General features: G+C 37.2%; 1 protein-coding gene across 11 annotated transcripts in view; it reads right to left on the bottom strand.

Moving 5' to 3' along the window:
• Positions 1-18,308, bottom strand: part of AKAP9 (A-kinase anchoring protein 9) — a 150,630-nt gene that overhangs the window by 48,690 nt on the left and 83,632 nt on the right. For all 11 annotated transcript variants that reach the window (XM_032642522.1, XM_032642524.1, XM_032642525.1 and 8 more), the window contains 2 exons: positions 16,100-16,305; positions 7,194-7,420 (listed from right to left, as the gene is read on the bottom strand). In XM_032642522.1, coding sequence (XP_032498413.1) covers positions 7,194-7,420; positions 16,100-16,305 — 433 coding nt within the window. The remainder of the gene's footprint in view (positions 1-7,193; positions 7,421-16,099; positions 16,306-18,308) is intronic.

Below are 18,308 nucleotides of genomic sequence, written 5' to 3'. Positions count from 1 at the left end.
CTAATGGTCTCCTGTTTTCTTCACGGCCAGGTATCATGAAATTGCTATCTCTATTTCTTCAACTCTATTTCTGTAAGTGTCTGAATTTTGAATTTCTCCTCTATCAACTCCATGAAACTGTTCTCATCAAGGTCACTGATGACACCTATACTGAAATATCCAAGGGACACTAAATCCTCAGCATCTGTTACCTTTCCATGGTATCTGACACTTACGGAAAATCACTCCTCATCTGGCTTTTATGACACTTGATATTGATTCTCTTGATTTTCCTCTCTCACTCTCAATATCTTTTGTAGACTTATCTACCTTTATTCTCTTTTAAATCTCAGCACTCTACCAGGACAAAAAGTTAGCTCTGTACACTCTCGAAAACCATGGTTTCAAACGTCTTTAAAATGATGACAACTTCCAATCTAGTTTCCCAAACTCTAGACTCTAGGGAATATCTTCTCCCTCTACGCATTTCAAACTCAGATTACCTAAAACTGAACTTGTTATTCACTTCTTTTGCATCCCCCAACTCAGTAAGGGAAATACACCAACAACTTAGTTGGTCAAGGATTCACGTGTGGTTTCCTCTCCCCTTCCTTATCCCCTACATTCAATGTCACACCAACTTCTATCAAATTCAACTTCTACAAGTTTTAAAATCACTTCACTCTTGCGCTAACTTGATTTCTATCCCTTTTCACTGGAATATTTTAAGAGTCTCCTGTTTCTGCACATTCAGCATCTCTCCTCACTATTTTCCTGCCCATATATTCACCCCACTGCTGCCAGAGGAATTCTCTCTAAAACACAAATTTGATATTATTATTTTCTACCAAAAATATTTCAATGACTCCCCATACTTTTCAGCATAAAGTTAAAACTCCTTAACTAAGCCCTCAAGGGACTATGTGCTAACCACTGCTACCCTTTTACCCTCTGTTCCCCACATTCCACCCTGGATGTTTATAACACAAAACTACCCAGTATCCTCAAACACATCATGCTGGTTTATACCAACATGCTATACCATTTGCCACAAATTTTCTTCTTGACCCACCCGCTTAGTTTCTACTTGTCTTGTAAGTCTTTACTTAAAAGACTCATTTTCCCTCTCATTTTCTCTTGAATTATGCTTTCACCTCCATTACTTCACTGAAACTGCTCTTGTAAAGTAACCAATGACAACCACCCCCCACCACACCTCCCAGATTTCAAAATCTACTCCTCAGGCTATAACATTACCTGTCAGCAGTAACTGACAGAATGATTCACTCCTTTCATTTTCAAAGGGCAGAAAAAGTGGCAGTTAAGAGCACGGACCCTGAAGCCAGACTGCCTGGACTCAAATTCTAACTTACACCTAACTTATAAGCCTGGGCAAGTTCTCCAACTGGTTTCTTTGCTTCTGTCCTGCACCCCTCCATCCCCCCAGACTATATTTAACAAGGTGGTCAAAGTGATCCTTTTGGTAAATGTAAGTTATATCAGTTGCTGAAAAATCTCTAATGACCCGGAGCTGGAAACAATTTGTATGTCCTTTGGATATACAAACGGGTGCATCCATTCAATGGAATACTCCTCAGCTCTAAAAAGAAACAAATACTTAACACACATAGATGAATCTTATAAGTATTTTGTTAAGACAATGAAACCAGACCCAAAATAATGCATAATGTATGATTTCATTAATGACACTCTGGAAAAGACAAAACTATAGGGACAGAAAGCAGCTAGTAATTTTCAAGGGCAGGAGGTAGAGGAGGGGCTGACTATAAAAGAACAGAGCAGCACCAGGGAATTTTGGGGTGATGGAAATGTTCTGTATTATGTTTGTGGTGGTAGACACATAACTCTATGCATCTGTCACAACCAAAAGAACTGTCTACGCACAAATGAAATTTACCGTACATAAATTTTAAAAAAATTAACCAAAGTGTGAGGGAACCCAAAATGGAATAAAAACTATAATAAATAATTCTTATTGTATTATAAGTGAATAACAAAACCACACTAAAGGCGTGGGGAGAAAAGAGTTAACCTAGGATACTTTGAAAAACAGTATTTTGATTGTATACTGTACGGCTAAAGACCAAAAACTACTGTACATAAATACTGTACTCTAGTTAGTAAATTTGTTTTTCACAGGGATATAGGTTAGCAACTGTAAAATTACTTTATGGGTATATATGGGTATGAAATTACTTTATGGGTATAAATGGTTAACAAATGAATAAAACTGCTGTAGATTATGAGAGCCTGGTTTCTCGCCTTTGGAGAACAAAGTTACAAAGGAAAGGGGAAAGGGGAGAAAGAATGCTGTGGTACTAGATGGGGACTGGAGGTATCGATATGAAATTATATTTCTATTATATATGCAGACAGATACAGAAATAAATATATATGCAAGGGTTAATATACTACATATATTTTCAAACTGTCTGCTGAGAGGACCATAACACCTTAGTTAACAATAAGCACATATAGCACCCAGGTCTTGGTTTCTAAGTATCTTTCCTCCAATAAAGGGAACTTGAATTCCTTGGAGAAGTAGTTGATTCTAGGGCTGGGGCAGGGAAAATACAAGATGGGCCTGGAGTCTCTGATAGTGCAAATGCTCAAAAGACTAAGCACTTTGAAAGTGCACAAGTGCCAACCTGAAAGAGTTCTTACTGACAAAGCTGGAACAAAACAAACTACTGTAGTATTGGATTATAAACCACTGAAAAAAATTAATAGCTGTGAGTTCATATGAAACTTGATTAGTTAAGTAAATAAATGTGAGTGAAGAAACAGCTCTTGGGACTTCCCTGGTGGTGCAGTGGTTTAGACTCCGCCTGCCAATGCAGGGGACACGGGTTCAATCCCTGGTCCGGGAAGATGCCGCATGTCGCGGAGCAACTAAGCCCGTGTGCCACAACTACTGAGCCTGCGCTCTAGAGCCCATGTGCCTAGAGCCCGTGCTCCGCAACAAGAGAAGCCACTGCAATGAGAAGCCCACGCACTGCAACGAAGAGGAGCCCCCACTTGCCACAAAAAGAGAAAGCCCGCGCGCAGCAAAAAATAAAAATAAGTAAATAAATAAATAATAGAAAAAAGAAACAGCTCTTACAGAATAATTCCAATCAATAAATGAAGGAATAATGAATGAATGATGATAGAAAATCACCATTGGAACACCACAGTAGTAACTGTGCAGGCAAGATCTACCAATGGATGCTAAGATTAGTGGATGGAAGTTTAAAGAGAAACAGGAAATGTGCATATAGTATCAAACAGTGGAGAAACCCAGCTGACACCACAAGTAATCGAGATTAACAGCACCTGTAATAAGACATGTGCCTTTCGATTTGACACACAGAGAAGGGCTCATAACTTCAATGGCATTCTTGTCAAAAATGAATAAGCTTCATGTAATCATGAGAAAATAGACAAAATCACACCGAGGGATATTTTACAAAATAACTGGCCAGTCCTTTTCAAGTGTCAAGGTCATGAAAGGCAAAGAAAGACTCAGGAACTAACAGAGTCTGGAGAAGATGAAGAAGACATGACAACTAAATGCAATGTGCGATCCTGGAATAGATCCTAGAACAGAAAAAGGACATTAGTGGGAAAACTGGTAAAATCCAGTCTGTAGTTTATAGTACTGTACCACTTTTAATTTCTAAGTTTTGATAACTATAGTGTGGTTACACAAGATGTGAACATTAGGGAAAGCTGAGTGAAGAGTACATGGGAACTCTCGGTGCTAGTTTTGCAACTTTTCTGTAAGTCTGAAATTACTTCAAAATGACAAGTTAAAAAATTGTACCCAATGACTACATCTCTTTAAGAATTAAATTCCAAGTTCCATGTGATCTGGTTCCCAGGTATCACTATGACCTTGTCTCCCACACTTTGCCCACTCTTCTTGCTCCAGCTACACTGGGCTCTTTGTCAACCACACAAAGAACTAGCACGTGACCACCTCAATGACCACCTCAGGGCCTTGTACTCACTATTCCTTTGCCTGAAACATTCTTCCCCAACTTACCTATGTGGCTGTCTCCCATACTTCCTTAAGGTAGATGCTTGATTATCACATTATGAGAGAGGTCTTCCTTAATTTTCCTACATAAAATGTCCTCTTCCCCCATCATGCTCTACCTCCCCCTATTTTATTTTCCTTCACAGTAGGTATCAACCATCCGGCATACTATGTTTATTTATTATCAGTCCCCACCATTATATTGTAACCTCAGTGAGAGTAGGGACTTCGTACATTTTGTTCAGTGCTGTACCTCCAGTATCTAGAAGAGCAATTGTTACATACCAGGTGTTCAATAAATTTGATGAATGAGTGACTCATCTCAAAGCATCGAGTCCTCCAATAAGCTTTACTTGTTCCTACCTTACCCTAAACTGTCAGATGCTGCTCTCTTTTCTACTCTCAGGGTATCCTATGCAGAGTTATTTACCTGAATCTCTCTTTCACTGCAAGCAAAAAGATATAGCAGTGTCAGTTATGTTTTAGATTTTTTTTTTATGACAAGTGAAAAAGAACCAAGATAAAAGGGAAATATTCCATTATGAAGAAGAACCAAATAATGACTCATTAAAAAGAAAATGGAATACTAGTCATTTCACAAAGAGGACCACACATTATTTTGCATCAATCTGACTGTTAAAAATATTCATCATGTTCAAAATAATTTTAGTTATTAATGAGAATATTCTGAAGAAGTCAATGTCTTTAAACATCTCTCCATGGAAGAGTAGTAACTGAACTAAGTTTAAAGAAAATCTTACAGAGCTCCTATTCCCACTGCCTTAAAAATATAATTCATCTAGGGCTTCCCTGGTGGCGCAGTGGTTGAGAGTCCGCCTGCCAATGCAGGGGACATGGGTTCGTGCCCCGGTCTGGGAAGATCCCACATGCCACAGAGCGACTAGGCCCGTGAGCCATGGCCACTGAGCCTGTGCATCTGGAGCCCGTGCTCCGCAACGGGAGAGGCCACAACAGTGAGAGGCCCGCGTACCACAAAAAACAAACAAACAAAAATATAATTCATCTAAGAAAAATGATTTTTTTTTTTTTTTTTTTTTTTTTTTTTTCTGTACGCGGGCCTCTCACTGTTGTGGTCTCTCCCGTTGCGGAGCACAGGCTCTGGACGCACAGGCTCAGCGGCCATGGCACACGGGCCCAGCCGCTCCGCGGGCATGTGGGATCTTCCCGGACCGGGGCACGAACCCGTGTCGCCTGCATCGGAAGGCGGACTCTCAACCACTGCGCCACCAGGGAAGCCCGAAAAATGATTTTTATATCAAGTGTCAACAACTACTTCAACCTTTTATTATAACAGATATTAGTAGAACACTTCAAAATTCCGCTAGAATAATGTGAATATTATAATAATAATTTCTAGGTCAGTGGTTCTCAAACTTTAGTCTGTATCAGTATCACCTCAAGGACTTGTTAAAACACAGGTTTTGGGGCCCCATCATTCGGTAGGTCTGGGGTGGGGACTGAGAATTTACATTCAGAACAAGTCTTTAGTGGTGCTTCTGTTGTTGCTTTAGAGACCACACTTTGAGAACTACTTACTGCTCTGGGCAAAATTTCTGTGATCTATTCAGTGATATTTGAACTAAAACAATACAGTAAAATCTACATAACATATTGCTGCTTTAGTATCTAACAAATGGAGAACCGTCAGGCTCCTACTGTACCTCACTACCTGGACACATAAGCAGATTTGATAAGCTGTAATCTTAGCCTGGAAGACTGACTGTTTCAGGTGGATCTCCCGCACTTGTCTGTTGACAGTGTTAATGGATTATGGGGAAAGTTTCTCTTCAGTAGCCTGTAGGAACAAGTCCAACCACTGATCGCTTCTGATTTATATACCCTTTTTCCGTGGGGCGTGTCAAATGACAAATATATTACATTAACTAGATTGTCAATAAATTACAATGAGTATCAGGTAGTAGCAACAGTATTAACAGAGCTCAAGATCCAGGTCAAAAGTATTTAATAGTGGTCAAAAAAGGAAAAGTATTAACAGCTGTTTTCATGGTATAAAAGATAAAAACAGAAATTAAATACCAACGTGGCTGAAATAAGCAAAAAAGAAAAAAAAAGCAAGATCACGTAGAAATTCAGTATAGAATCAGCTGTATGACTTTCACAGGATAAAAGGAATAATTATGATGCATATTCAAGCATTAAAAGTGCTGAAAAGCAACAGTTGAAAATGCCAGAATTGGCTCAGTTTACTAAGGAGAGTAGCATCCAATAGTCATTGCTACTGCAGAAACAGAATAATTTCTTAAAGAAAAAAAAGTAGCATCAATGGAGGCCAGACATCAGAAATAGCAAGAGATCAAAGATACTCTTTCAACTTCTCAACTTTTGTTTAAAATGCACATGGGATCTAGAATACTCTGAATAAAGATATCAGTGAAAAAATGTTAACAATACTGGCCCTGTAGCTTAGGACAATGAAGCACTCATTTGATTAACCAGAGAGTTGTGATTCTACAGTTAAATTAAATATTTTTAAAATAAGTGAAATTACTTCATTTTAAAACAGCAAACAATTTTTAAAATTCTGCATAGAGTACTTAAGAGGCAATTACTATACAGGGTATAAAAATTTTATAGACAGAGAAAATTGCAAGTTAAGGTATAAATACAATGGTATATACTCTCAAAAGTTCTATGAAAACAATACTTCAATGTAGAAACTATCCCTCACTCTAGTTTCCTACCAAGGTAGTAAAGTGAGGTATTCTAATCATATTTGTGAAAAGAATGTAAAACTCACGGGAAGGAATGGTAGGCTTGATCTGTTATATTTAATAGTACTGCTATGACATACTTGAGCACATGGTTTGCTTTAGAGATTCCTTATACCATTCCTTCAAATAAATAATATATATTATAATGGAATATTTCATACAATGGTAAAGTTAAAATCTCTTTTGGTATCAAAAAAAGTAATGTGTAAGAGTCTAGAAAAATCTGAAAATTAAAACACTGAATTTTAGAATTTAAAGACTCCATCAGCAATTGGTTGTCACAAAGACAACCAATTATTAAAGAGGAAACAAACTAGATTTCTGTGAGACAGTAAAGAGAAAACATTTAGTCCTCGTTCCCTGGCTTAAAAGAAAACTTATTTCCAACTCAGTATATATTAGCAACGTAAGGAGGTTACCTGACTACTAGTTTCACTTATGGCTTCTAGGAGTTTTTCAACTGCCGCTTGTAGTCGAGAGCTAATGTTCAGCATAAGTTCTTCATTTTCAGGGTCTATTTCATTTCCAGTAAAGCCACTTCTCATGAGCTGCTGTGACAGCTCCGTTCCTTCCTCAGTTACTTTGGACCACATGCTACTGTCACTCCTTGGTATATCACTTCCAGAATAAGAGGGTTTAGATTCATCTGTAACCAGAATAACACTATTTTAAAGGTATAAATCAATTATAATAATTATAGTAAAAAAAAAGGTTACAAAATAAAATCAAATTAAAACTTGAAATCATTGGAACTATAAGGTATCTTAGTTAACACTGCAACAAAACAAATAAAATAGGCAAATACAGAATGTAATATTATTTGATAACCTACCAGGTATAAGAAGGGGAAGAATAATGCCATGCTAGCTAATAGCGCTTGGCAGAAATTAATATTTGGGATAATTAGTATTTTTTCTTTAATAAAAAATTTAAAACACCTTTCAACAGATATTTACTAAATGCTCATCGCGTAGGGTTTACTAAGTAATGGAGACACATAGGTGGCAAGATTTGGCTCCTATCCGCAAGGACATTACACATGGTGTAATGAAAAACAAATATCTAAACAACAACATAAAAAGAAAACGTTGTGCAATGAGATATTCCAGGTGTATGGAACGACAGAAGTGCTTGATTTTGCATGGAGCAGACCCTTTGATTTCTAAGAACTATACTGGGCAGCATCACCTGCTCGGCTAGACAGTAAAAGGGACTAAAATCTTTTTGCAACTTGCTACTTTTGTAATAGCTATCCTGGGAAAAGGTTAGACTAATAAGCAGTTCTAATTTTAACTATGGACTTGTGTTTCCACACTAGTCTTTTTTTCTTATGTAAAGAAAACTGAGTTTACATGGGCAGAAGATAAAGCTTTAGAAGTGTTTTCTCTAAACTGAAATAAAAGCAAATGTTATTTATCACTGCCAGGGAATACAGTACTTATCTGTGGGCAGCATGTTACAAGTGAACAATGAAATTTCCTGAAGAGGAATCACCTATTCTTTTACTACAAGTAGTACATACTTCTTATCAGTAACTGTACAAAGTTAACAAATTAAAGTCACAAGAAATTGTAATTTCCAATGGAAATAAACATTCAGCTTGATACAATCACCCAGGAGAATAAGAGCTACTTATTAAAAAGTCTTGCTAAAGTAGCTGGTGTCATATGGAAGTCTCTCAATCTCATGTAGTAATGATATCAGATGCGGTTTCAGATACAAGATCTGAACTCAGCACAATTCAACATTTTATTTATTTATTTTTGGCTGCCTTGGGCCTCTGTTGCTGCGCGCGGGGCTTTCTCTAGCTGCGGCAAGCGGGGGCTACTCTTTGTTGCAATGCGTGGGCTTCTCACTGTGGTGGTTTCTCTTGTTGTGGAGCAAGGGCTCTAGGCTCCTGGGCTTCAGTAGTTGTGGCGCATGGGCTTAGTTGCTCCGCAGCATGTGGGATCTTCCCAGACCATGGCTTGAACCTGTGTACCCTGCATTGGCAGGTGGATTCTTAACCATTGTGCCACCAGGGAAGTCCCAGCACAATTCAACATTCACTAAGCACCTCCTCTGTGTAAGTCACTGGCTGAAGAATCCAAAACTGCATTCTAGAAAATGACATCGTATGGACCTTTTTTCTTTTTTAAGGTCTTTATTGAATTTGTTACAATATTGCTTCTGTTTTATGTTTTGGTTTTTTGGCCAGTGAGGCATGTGGGATCTTAGCTCCCCGACAGGGATCGAACCCACATCCCCTGCATTGGAAGGCAAAGTCAACCACTGGACCACCAAGGAAGTCCCTAGAGAAAATGACTTTAAATGTTTGCTAATACATAGGTTTGTCTAATTCTTAGTGTAGCAGCAAATACAATTTCATTTTGCATTTTTATTTTCAAAACTGAAAAACAACAACTAGACTGGTATTTACTTACATTATTCTACATATTCAAAACTGAATGTCTTGATAATAGAGATTAACAGTTTATAAATATTCATGAGTTCAAAATGATCTCAGAATTCAAAATGAGTTCAGATACAGTACAATGTATATTACAAAGCCAGTAAATAAAATTAACGTGGTCTAGAAAATAAATGATATTTTTGATGAAGTTATGGAAGCAAGAAATATTAGTTTACAACTGGTGTTAAAAAAACTAAAATTACCTATGTAATATAGCACCTTTATCTAAGGAATTAAATGCATTCTAGGGACACTTCCTTTTAATGGATACAGAGAATCTGACAAATCTGAGGAAAGATGATAGTCTGATATGATGGGCAATCAAGGCAGCTTTGTGGTGTGCAAGTACGTGGCGAAGCAAGGATGAAGTAGGGGAGAGAGCAGAAAAAAGGTCGCTAGAAAGTAGGCTGGATCCAAGTTGTGAATGGTCTTAAATTTTTCAGGAACCTGGGTTTTTTTGTTATAAATAATGGGGAAGTAAATCGCTATTTGAGCAGGAAGATAATATCAAATGTGTGAATCAGGAAGCAAACTGCAGCAATGCAGAGGAAGGGTTGGAGAAGGAGAAGAGTCTGGTTAGAATACTATTTCAATTGCCCAGATAAGAAATGTTAAAGACGGACGGGGGGGCTTCCCTGGTGGCGCAGTGGTTGAGAGTCCGCCTGCCGATGCAGGGGACACGGGTTCGTGCCCCAGTCCGGGAAGATCCCACATGCCGCAGAGCGGCTGGTCCCATGAGCCATGGCCGCTGAGCCTGCGCGTCCGGAGCCTGTGCTCCGCAACGGGAGAGGCCACAACAGTGAGAGGCCCGCGTACTGCAAAAAAAAAAAAAAAAAAAAAAAAAAAAGACGGACGGGGGCTGGTCACAGGTTGGAAAAAACTGAATGTATAAGACAAGAGAGAAAGAAAAGTAGTAAAAGATGACTCTGGGTTTCCAGCTTAGATGATTCTTAGAGGACAGAAGAGTCATTAAGAGAAATACTAAAAAATTAGGAGAAAGTATACAGAGTAAGCATGAAAAATGATTAGTCTGAAGTGTTAATGGGCTATGTGGAGGAGAGAAGTCAACTTCTGGAAATATGGGTCTGTAGAGACTTAGGAGTCACTGTAGAAAAGTGAGAGTTGAAACCTGGAAGTAGACACATTTGCCTTAGGAGCAATATTTAGTGAGAAGAGGACAAACACGGTTGGAGCATAAGCCAACAGAAGAACCTGTGTAAAAAAAAAAGTCAGAGAAAGACAGGAAAGAGATGTTCCAGGAGACAAGAAGAGGATGTTTCAGAAAGAGAGAGACTTCAATAATGTTATTTGTCTAGAAAGTCAAACGGGACAAGGACTGAGAAGATGCTACTGGCTGTGACAATCAGAAGGTCACTGCTGTCCTTAGAACAGCTTTGGTACTATAGAAACAGAAACCAAAGCTGGTGGAAGCAAGAGATGGTCTAATCTCACATAGAGTTTGTTGCAGTTTACCTTAAGGGGGGAGCAAAGCTGAGAAAAAACAATTTTTTAAAAAAATTATGAAGGTATCAGCATGTTCTAGGGTACAGAGAAGGAATCCATGGTGAGGAAAAAACCTGAAGATACTATATATATTGCATGGGAGCAAATCTCAAACACAAAATACAAAGGATATATAAAACAAAATGGCTTATAAAAAGCCACTGAAGGGCTTCCCTGGTGACGCAGTGGTTGAGAGTCGGCCTACTGATACAGGGGACATGGGTTCGTGCCCCGGTCCGGGAAGATCCCACATGCTGCGGGGAGGCTGGGCCCGTGAGCCATGGCCGCTGAGCCTGCGCGTCCGGAGCCTGCGCTCCGCAACGGGAGAGGCCACAGCAGTGAGAGGCCCGCGTACCGCAAAAAAAAAAAAAAAAGCCACTGAATGTTAATTTTTTAAATGGCTAATAAAAAAATAGACATTAAAGTACCTAGAAAATATGAAGATGTGAACCAGCTTAATGTATTTTACTGATAACATTTTGAAGATATAAACAAACGAATAAAAATAATCAAATATGTTCCAATGAAGATACAGAACTTTGTTTACATCAGTGAAATAAAGGAATGAGAACAACATCAAACTTGTACTGTATTTATTATAACTAGTCTTTGGCAAGAAAAAGATAAATTGGCAGGGCAATTTCATAAAATGCCAATAGAAATCTCAGAATGACCAGTTTGGTGAACAGAATCATGATTTCAGATTGGCCAACCACTCAGATCTGTGTCTTAAACGTGGTAGATGATGGTTATTCAAAAGGTCTTCAGTCACTTTTTTAATGGATTTTACCATGTTCATTCCATACAGATAGCAACAAGCTTCTCAGTTTAAGCAGGGTGGGTGATAGGATAGAGCATTCCCCTGCCCCAGTGGCCTGAAGATCTCTGGGGTTCCAAACGGAAACCACTGACTCTTGTGTGACTGTTACACTTAACAGATGAGTAAACTGAAGTGAGGCCCCAGGAGGCTAAGAGACTTGCTCAAGGTCACAGTGAGCTAAAACAAGGATCTCCTCATACTAATCCAGTATTCTTGCTGTAACAACACACTGCTCCAAAAAAATCTGCAGCAAGTAAGATTTAGTCCCTGGTCTTCTAAGGGGGAGGTATATGTATTTTACTACTGAACCATCACAGTGTAGACCTAAAGGACCTCTTCTTTCAACACATCCTAGGGGAACTCATTTTTATGAACTAGTCTAATATTCACTCAAGTTCAAGCGATTTCACATTGGCTCAAAATTTCCCTTCAAATTCATAAACTAGGTTGCTCTTACGAGGAAGCAAACATTAGCAAGTCAATTATTTATTTTTTTAGAGAGTTAACAAGTCCACACATGTTTAAACTCTAAACAAGTTCAGACTTGAGGGCTGCAAACAGATTACAAGTGCTACTGCTCACAACAAAAGGTCATATATAAAAATTGAAAAGCAAGAGTTCCTTCATGATCAGATTAAAACTGAGCTTTTTGTTATATTAAATAAGACATAAAAGAAATATTTCAAAAGTTCATTTTAGTTTTTACAATAATACTTTCATTAAAAATCTGAAGAAACATCAGAAAAATTCTTATGTATGGAACATGGTGTCAGTATTTTAAAGATATTATCTTCTTCAGTTTTAAATTATAAATTCTATTAATTCAATATTTCCTTCAAGATGCAAAGTGAATCTAAGTGCCCCCAAATGATACTAGTGATCTTCCTAATTTTGTTACTAAGACTAGCACATCACTGGCAAACATAAGAATATAAAAACTAATTAAATGGAAATTACACATAACACCAGCAAATTTCTTAACTCTGCTTTACTAGTCTTCGTACTATATTTCTTAGCAGAGGATTTAATTTTTCCTTTTGTATCTTAATATTATTCTTTCAGTATCTATTAACAGTTAAATAATTAAATATTTATTTCAAAAGGCTTAATTGATTCAAATACATAAAGTGGTATTAAGTAAAACATTAAGTACCATGGTTTTATTTTGCCTTGAATCGGAATTTCAGTGCCTCCTTCACTGGACTGAGAATTGGTGTAAAGCAAAGAGCAAAAAGACATTGTTCAATACAACTGTATAACTGAACTGATTTAATTACTTATAATTGAAAAACTATTACTGGATATCTTAAAATAGGACATAGACATATTTAATCTATACTGGGAGACTTAGATGCATAACCATGCATAAGAAAGTAGGCTAGTAGATCAGATGTCCTTCCAAGTCTGCCTTCTCACAGAAAAGGAATATAACATAATCCTCTATGCTACATGTAAAAGAATGAAATTAGAACACTCCCTAACACCATACACAAAAATAAACTCAAAATGCATTAAAGACCTAAATGTAAGGCCAGATACTATAAGACTCGTAGAGGAAAAACAGGCGAAACACTCTGACGTAAATTAAACATAATCACATAATCACAGCAAGATCCTTTTTGACCCACCTCCTAGAATAATGAAAATAAAAACAAAAATAAACAAATGGGACCATATGAAACTTAAAAGCTTTTGCACAGCAAAGGAAACTATAAACAATATGAAAAGACAACCCTCAGAATGGGAGAAAATATTTGCAAATGAAGCAACTAACAAAGGATTAATCTCCAAAATATACAAGCAGCTCATGCAGCTTGGTATCAAAAAAACAAACAACCCTATCAAAATATGCGCAGAAGACCTAAATAGACATTTCTGCAAAGAAGACATACAGATGGCCAACAAACACATGAAAAGATGCTCAGCATCACTAATTATTAGAGAAATGCAAATCAAAATTACAATGAGGTTATCACTTCATACCGGTCAGAATGGCCATCATCACAAAATCTACAAACAATAAAAGCTAGAGAGGGTGTGAAGAAAAGGGAAACCTCTTGCACTGTTGGTGGAAATGTAAATTGATACAGCCATTTTGGAGAAACAATATGGGAGATCCTTAAAAAAACTAAAAATAGAACTACCATGTGACCCACCAATCCCACTACTGTGCATATACCCAGAGAAAACCATAACTCAAAAAGACACATACACCCCAATGTTCACAGCAGCACTATTTACAATAGCCAGGACATGGAAACAACCTAAATGTCCATCACCAGAGGAATGGAAAAAGAAGATGTGGTACATATATACAACAGAATATTACACAGCCATAAAAAGGAACGAAATTGGGTCATTTGTAGAGACGTGGATGGACCTAGAGACTGTCATACAGAGTGAAGTGAGAAAGACTATCATATATTAATGCATATATGTGGAATCTGAAAAACTTGGTATAGACAATCTTATTTACAAAGCAGAAAAACAGAGACACAGACGTAGAGAACAAATGCATGGATACCAAGAGCGGGGGGTGGGGGGGGATGAATTGGGAGAGTGGGATTGACATATATACATTACTGATACTATGTATAAAACAGATAACTAATGAGAACTATTGTACAGCACAGGAACTCTACTCAATGCTCTGTGGTGACCTAAATGGGAAGGAAATCCCAAAAAGAGGGGATACAGGTATAGCTGATTCACTTTGCTGTATAGTAGAAACTAACACATTATAAAGCAACTATACTCCAATAAAAATTTAAAATAAATAAATAAAATAAAAGTAACACAACAACAACAACAAATTACCAATTTATTCCTTTTTATAACTATGGGAACACTGCTCTGAAAGCGAGTTTGCTGTCTTTTAAGATACATTGTTTGGGGCTTCCCTGGTGGCGCAGTGGTTGAGAATCTGCCTGCCGATGCAGGGGACACGGGTTCGTGCCTTGGTCCAGGAAGATCCCACATGCCGCGGAGCGGCTGGGCCCGTGAGCCATGGCCGCTGAGCCTGCACGTCCGGAGCCTGTGCTCCGCAGCGGGAGAGGTCACAACAGTGAGAGGCCCGTGTACCGCAAAAAACAAACAAACAAAAGAATCCGCCTGCCAATGCAGGGGACATGGGTTCGAGCCCTGGTTCAGGAAGATCCCACATGCTGCGGAACAACTAAGCCCATGCGCCACAACTACTGAGCCTGCACTCTAGAGCCCACGAGCCACAACTACTGAGCCGTGTGCCACAACTACTGAAGCCCACGTGCCTAGAGCCCATGCTCTGCAACAAGAGAAGCCACCACAATGAGAAGCCCGTACACTGCAATGAAGAGTAGCCCCCACTCTCTACAACTAGAGAAAGCCTGCGCACAGCAACGAAGACCCAATGCAGCCATAAACAAACAAGTAAATAAATTTATTAAAAAAAAAAAATGCTGTTTGCCGAATACTTCAGCAACCACTTGGAGAAGTGTCTAGAACTGCTAACAAAAAAAGCACAAAATATTCTTGTAATGTACAGAACATTCCTCAGAGTGTCTTTTGAATATGGTGTAGGTCTTACCTGCAGCACAGCAAAATGCCCCCTTTCCCAAATGGTTAAGTGAAGCTAGTTTATGAGATAATTGTTTTTAAAAAAACATAATTTGATAAATACTTTTACAATGAGATCAAGAAAATATTACTTAATTCTTTTCTATACATCAAGATTCACATGCAGAAAAAACATAGCCCTCGACTGAGAACTTTACCAAGAGTGAAGTTAATTAAAAAAAAATACTTCTACGACGTTTCAAAAGAGTGAGTTTAAAAGTTTAAAGTTACAGTATTATTTCAGCTCTTACTTTACTAAAAGCAGTTTTTAAAATTATCTTTGAATTCAACTAAGTTTTTAAAATCAATTTTACTCAAAATTCCAAATCAAGCTTTTCTCTGCACTTAGAAACATATTACTGGCCAACCTGTAATTAAGTAAACTTTCTCTAAGTGGGATAATTTCTTCTCCTTGCTCCACATGAAACTTAACAAACAGAATGTTCTCAAAAATTGCATAAACTGGCATTTTTATTTTTAGATGACTGGCTTCCAACTGGGGAGAAGTTCTTGGGTATGGAATGGTAGTGAAGGAAGGCCTTGATCTTCTGGTCCAAGCGTCCAGATCCTATCTTTCTCCACCTGACAAAAACTCTTCCCTTTAGAGAGTGGTTTCAGAATGTTGGTTATACCTCACAGATATTGGTAAGAGACCTGAGTGGTGATATGGAATTTTTCTTTTATTGGTGGGGAAATTAAACAGCCTTTGGTCTACGTAGCAGAGTAATAACCCTGAGTATATGTAATGACAACTCTAAGACACCCATTTGCAAATGCTAAACAATAACGGTGTCTTAAGAAGAGTGGCTCTAGTGTATTTGTGTTTGGAGGTCTTTTTATTGGAAAATACTTTAATATTCTCTCTTCTGTATTTTCAACACTAGTAAAGTGCCCTGAACTCAGCAAGATTTACTGAAGATAGTGACAAGAGTTTCAACAGCATATAAAACTTTTACCTCCTGTGTGTTCCTCATGGACACACGACTTTATTGGTGTCTCTGCTTCTGACCTCCAAATCAGGCTGGTCAATGACTGGCCTTTACTAGATCTATCTAGAATACCAAGGACATGGCGACCAATTGTTTCTTCAACAGCTGCTGTTGTCTTTACAACTTCTAAGAGGATCTTCAGAAGTCTGCTATTAGCTTTCTGGAGTGTATACCTGTACAGATAAGGAAACATTTATTAAAATATTTAATCTTTTTAAAGCAAACACTTATGTTCCACAAAAAAATACACTACAAAATATTTGACTTAAAAAATAAAATGTCATATGATCCTATTACAATAATATGCAATAGCACTTACAATGAAGTGCTTTTTATATTTATTTTATAATTATAAATTTTGTTTTCTTCTGAAAAATTTTCATCAGTGAACTATAATATTTTTTGAAAATGTGCAGCATTTTACTGACCTGAAAGAAATCAAATAACTAAAATTTTAAGCCAGTAGAGTTTGCAAATTAGAAGAAAATTTTAGGGAGATGCAAAATTTCAGTTTTAAAAAGTGTGGCAGTACCTAAGCACATGCAAGTTATTGAGCTGGTAATACCATTGATGGTTACTCTTATATATTTTACATTTAATCTTCTTTTATGTTAAATAATATATTTTAAAATAAATTCAAAAATTCCACCAGAAAAAAATATGCTTGTATTTCTGTAACTTAATGGTGATGATCTACATGGTTAAATTACAAAAACAGGCAGAGACCTGTTTTTAAAAAGGTCTATAGTACAATTTCATTATCTGCTAACACCAGAGGTAATATACCCCAAGCAGTTGGTTATTTTATCTGCTCCAGAGACAGAAACTTCTCAAGTTACATACACCACACTCATTTCAGCCAGGAGAAGGAACCTATTTTCAACCAAATGGAATTAATAGTGCATCTCTCGTTTTTTACAGGTAATACATTCTTATTTTAAAAATTTTTAAAAATGCTCCTAACCACCCACCAAAATATCTTAGTACTCACAGATAATCACGGTTAACATTTTAATGTCTAGCCTTCTAGACATTTTCCCTCCTCTTCCTCTCTCATAAATACAGACATTTTAAAAACAAAAGTGGGATTATCCTGGACAAAGTGTTTTCATAAGCTTTCATTTTTCCTCAACACAAACATCTTCATGTGTCAAGAAATATACTTCCATAAATGGTGACTCAGAAGGTTAACTGATTAACCTTTTGAATAACTAAACAACTCTCTTGTCCTAACAGCTTAATTCAACAAAGGTACTACAGTGGCAAACTATATATTTAATACATGGAGACAAAATAAGAAACTTTCATGTTAAAGGTCCTCTGACTTAAGACAGTTTCTCAACTTCACACTATGGGAGATTCACTGACAAGCTGGTTAAAGGATATCTGTTTTCACAGGCACGTGACATAACTATTTTAAGACAAAGTAATAAATGGAGCGGTCTTCCTTCAGTATTTGTCAAGTGAAAAAGTTCTATTTTTACACCTAGATCAAGTTCTCTGGTTACATAAGCAAGGAGATTAAAAATAAAACTCTAAATAATTTAGTTATTAGTAGGAAGTAAGTAAAGGGTTTTATTTCTATAACTTTTTCTGAGGTTTTGTTCAAGCCCCAAACACCCCCGGACTAGGATAATTTGAAAATATTTCTACATAAGAGAAGTGATTAAAATTAATATGATGGTAAAAAGAAATAAATAGGAATACTCATTTATCAACACTCACTACATAAATTCCTAAAAATTAAACACTGTATAATTTTAAAAATATACTAATTAGAGATAAATAATATAAAATAAACATTTTGTTTATTTTATATTGCCATGGTAACTCTAATTTTCATACACTGTCTTTCTTGTTTGAGTTCCATACTGACTGTGTTCCATACTGATGATCCAATGGGGAAGCCAAAATCTTAGGGGCCAAATTCCTCCATGCAAGCTGAGGAAGGAGGTTAGCAGGACACAGAGGGTTGAAGTCACAGATTGGAAAAGGAGGAAATTAAGTTAGTAGATATTAGTTTTAATTTAAAATTAGAGAAATTATTTTCATTTGACCGAAACAAATTTTAAAATACTGTGCTTACAGGCCTACTGGAGAACGGACTTGAGGATATGGGGAGGGGGAAGGGTGAGCTGTGACAGGGCGAGAGAGAGTCATGGATATATACACACTA

The sequence above is a fragment of the Phocoena sinus genome, chromosome 9, assembly GCF_008692025.1.
Source record: "Phocoena sinus isolate mPhoSin1 chromosome 9, mPhoSin1.pri, whole genome shotgun sequence".
Classification (NCBI taxonomy): domain Eukaryota; kingdom Metazoa; phylum Chordata; class Mammalia; order Artiodactyla; family Phocoenidae; genus Phocoena; species Phocoena sinus.
This window is presented reverse-complemented; position numbering and strand designations above follow the sequence as displayed.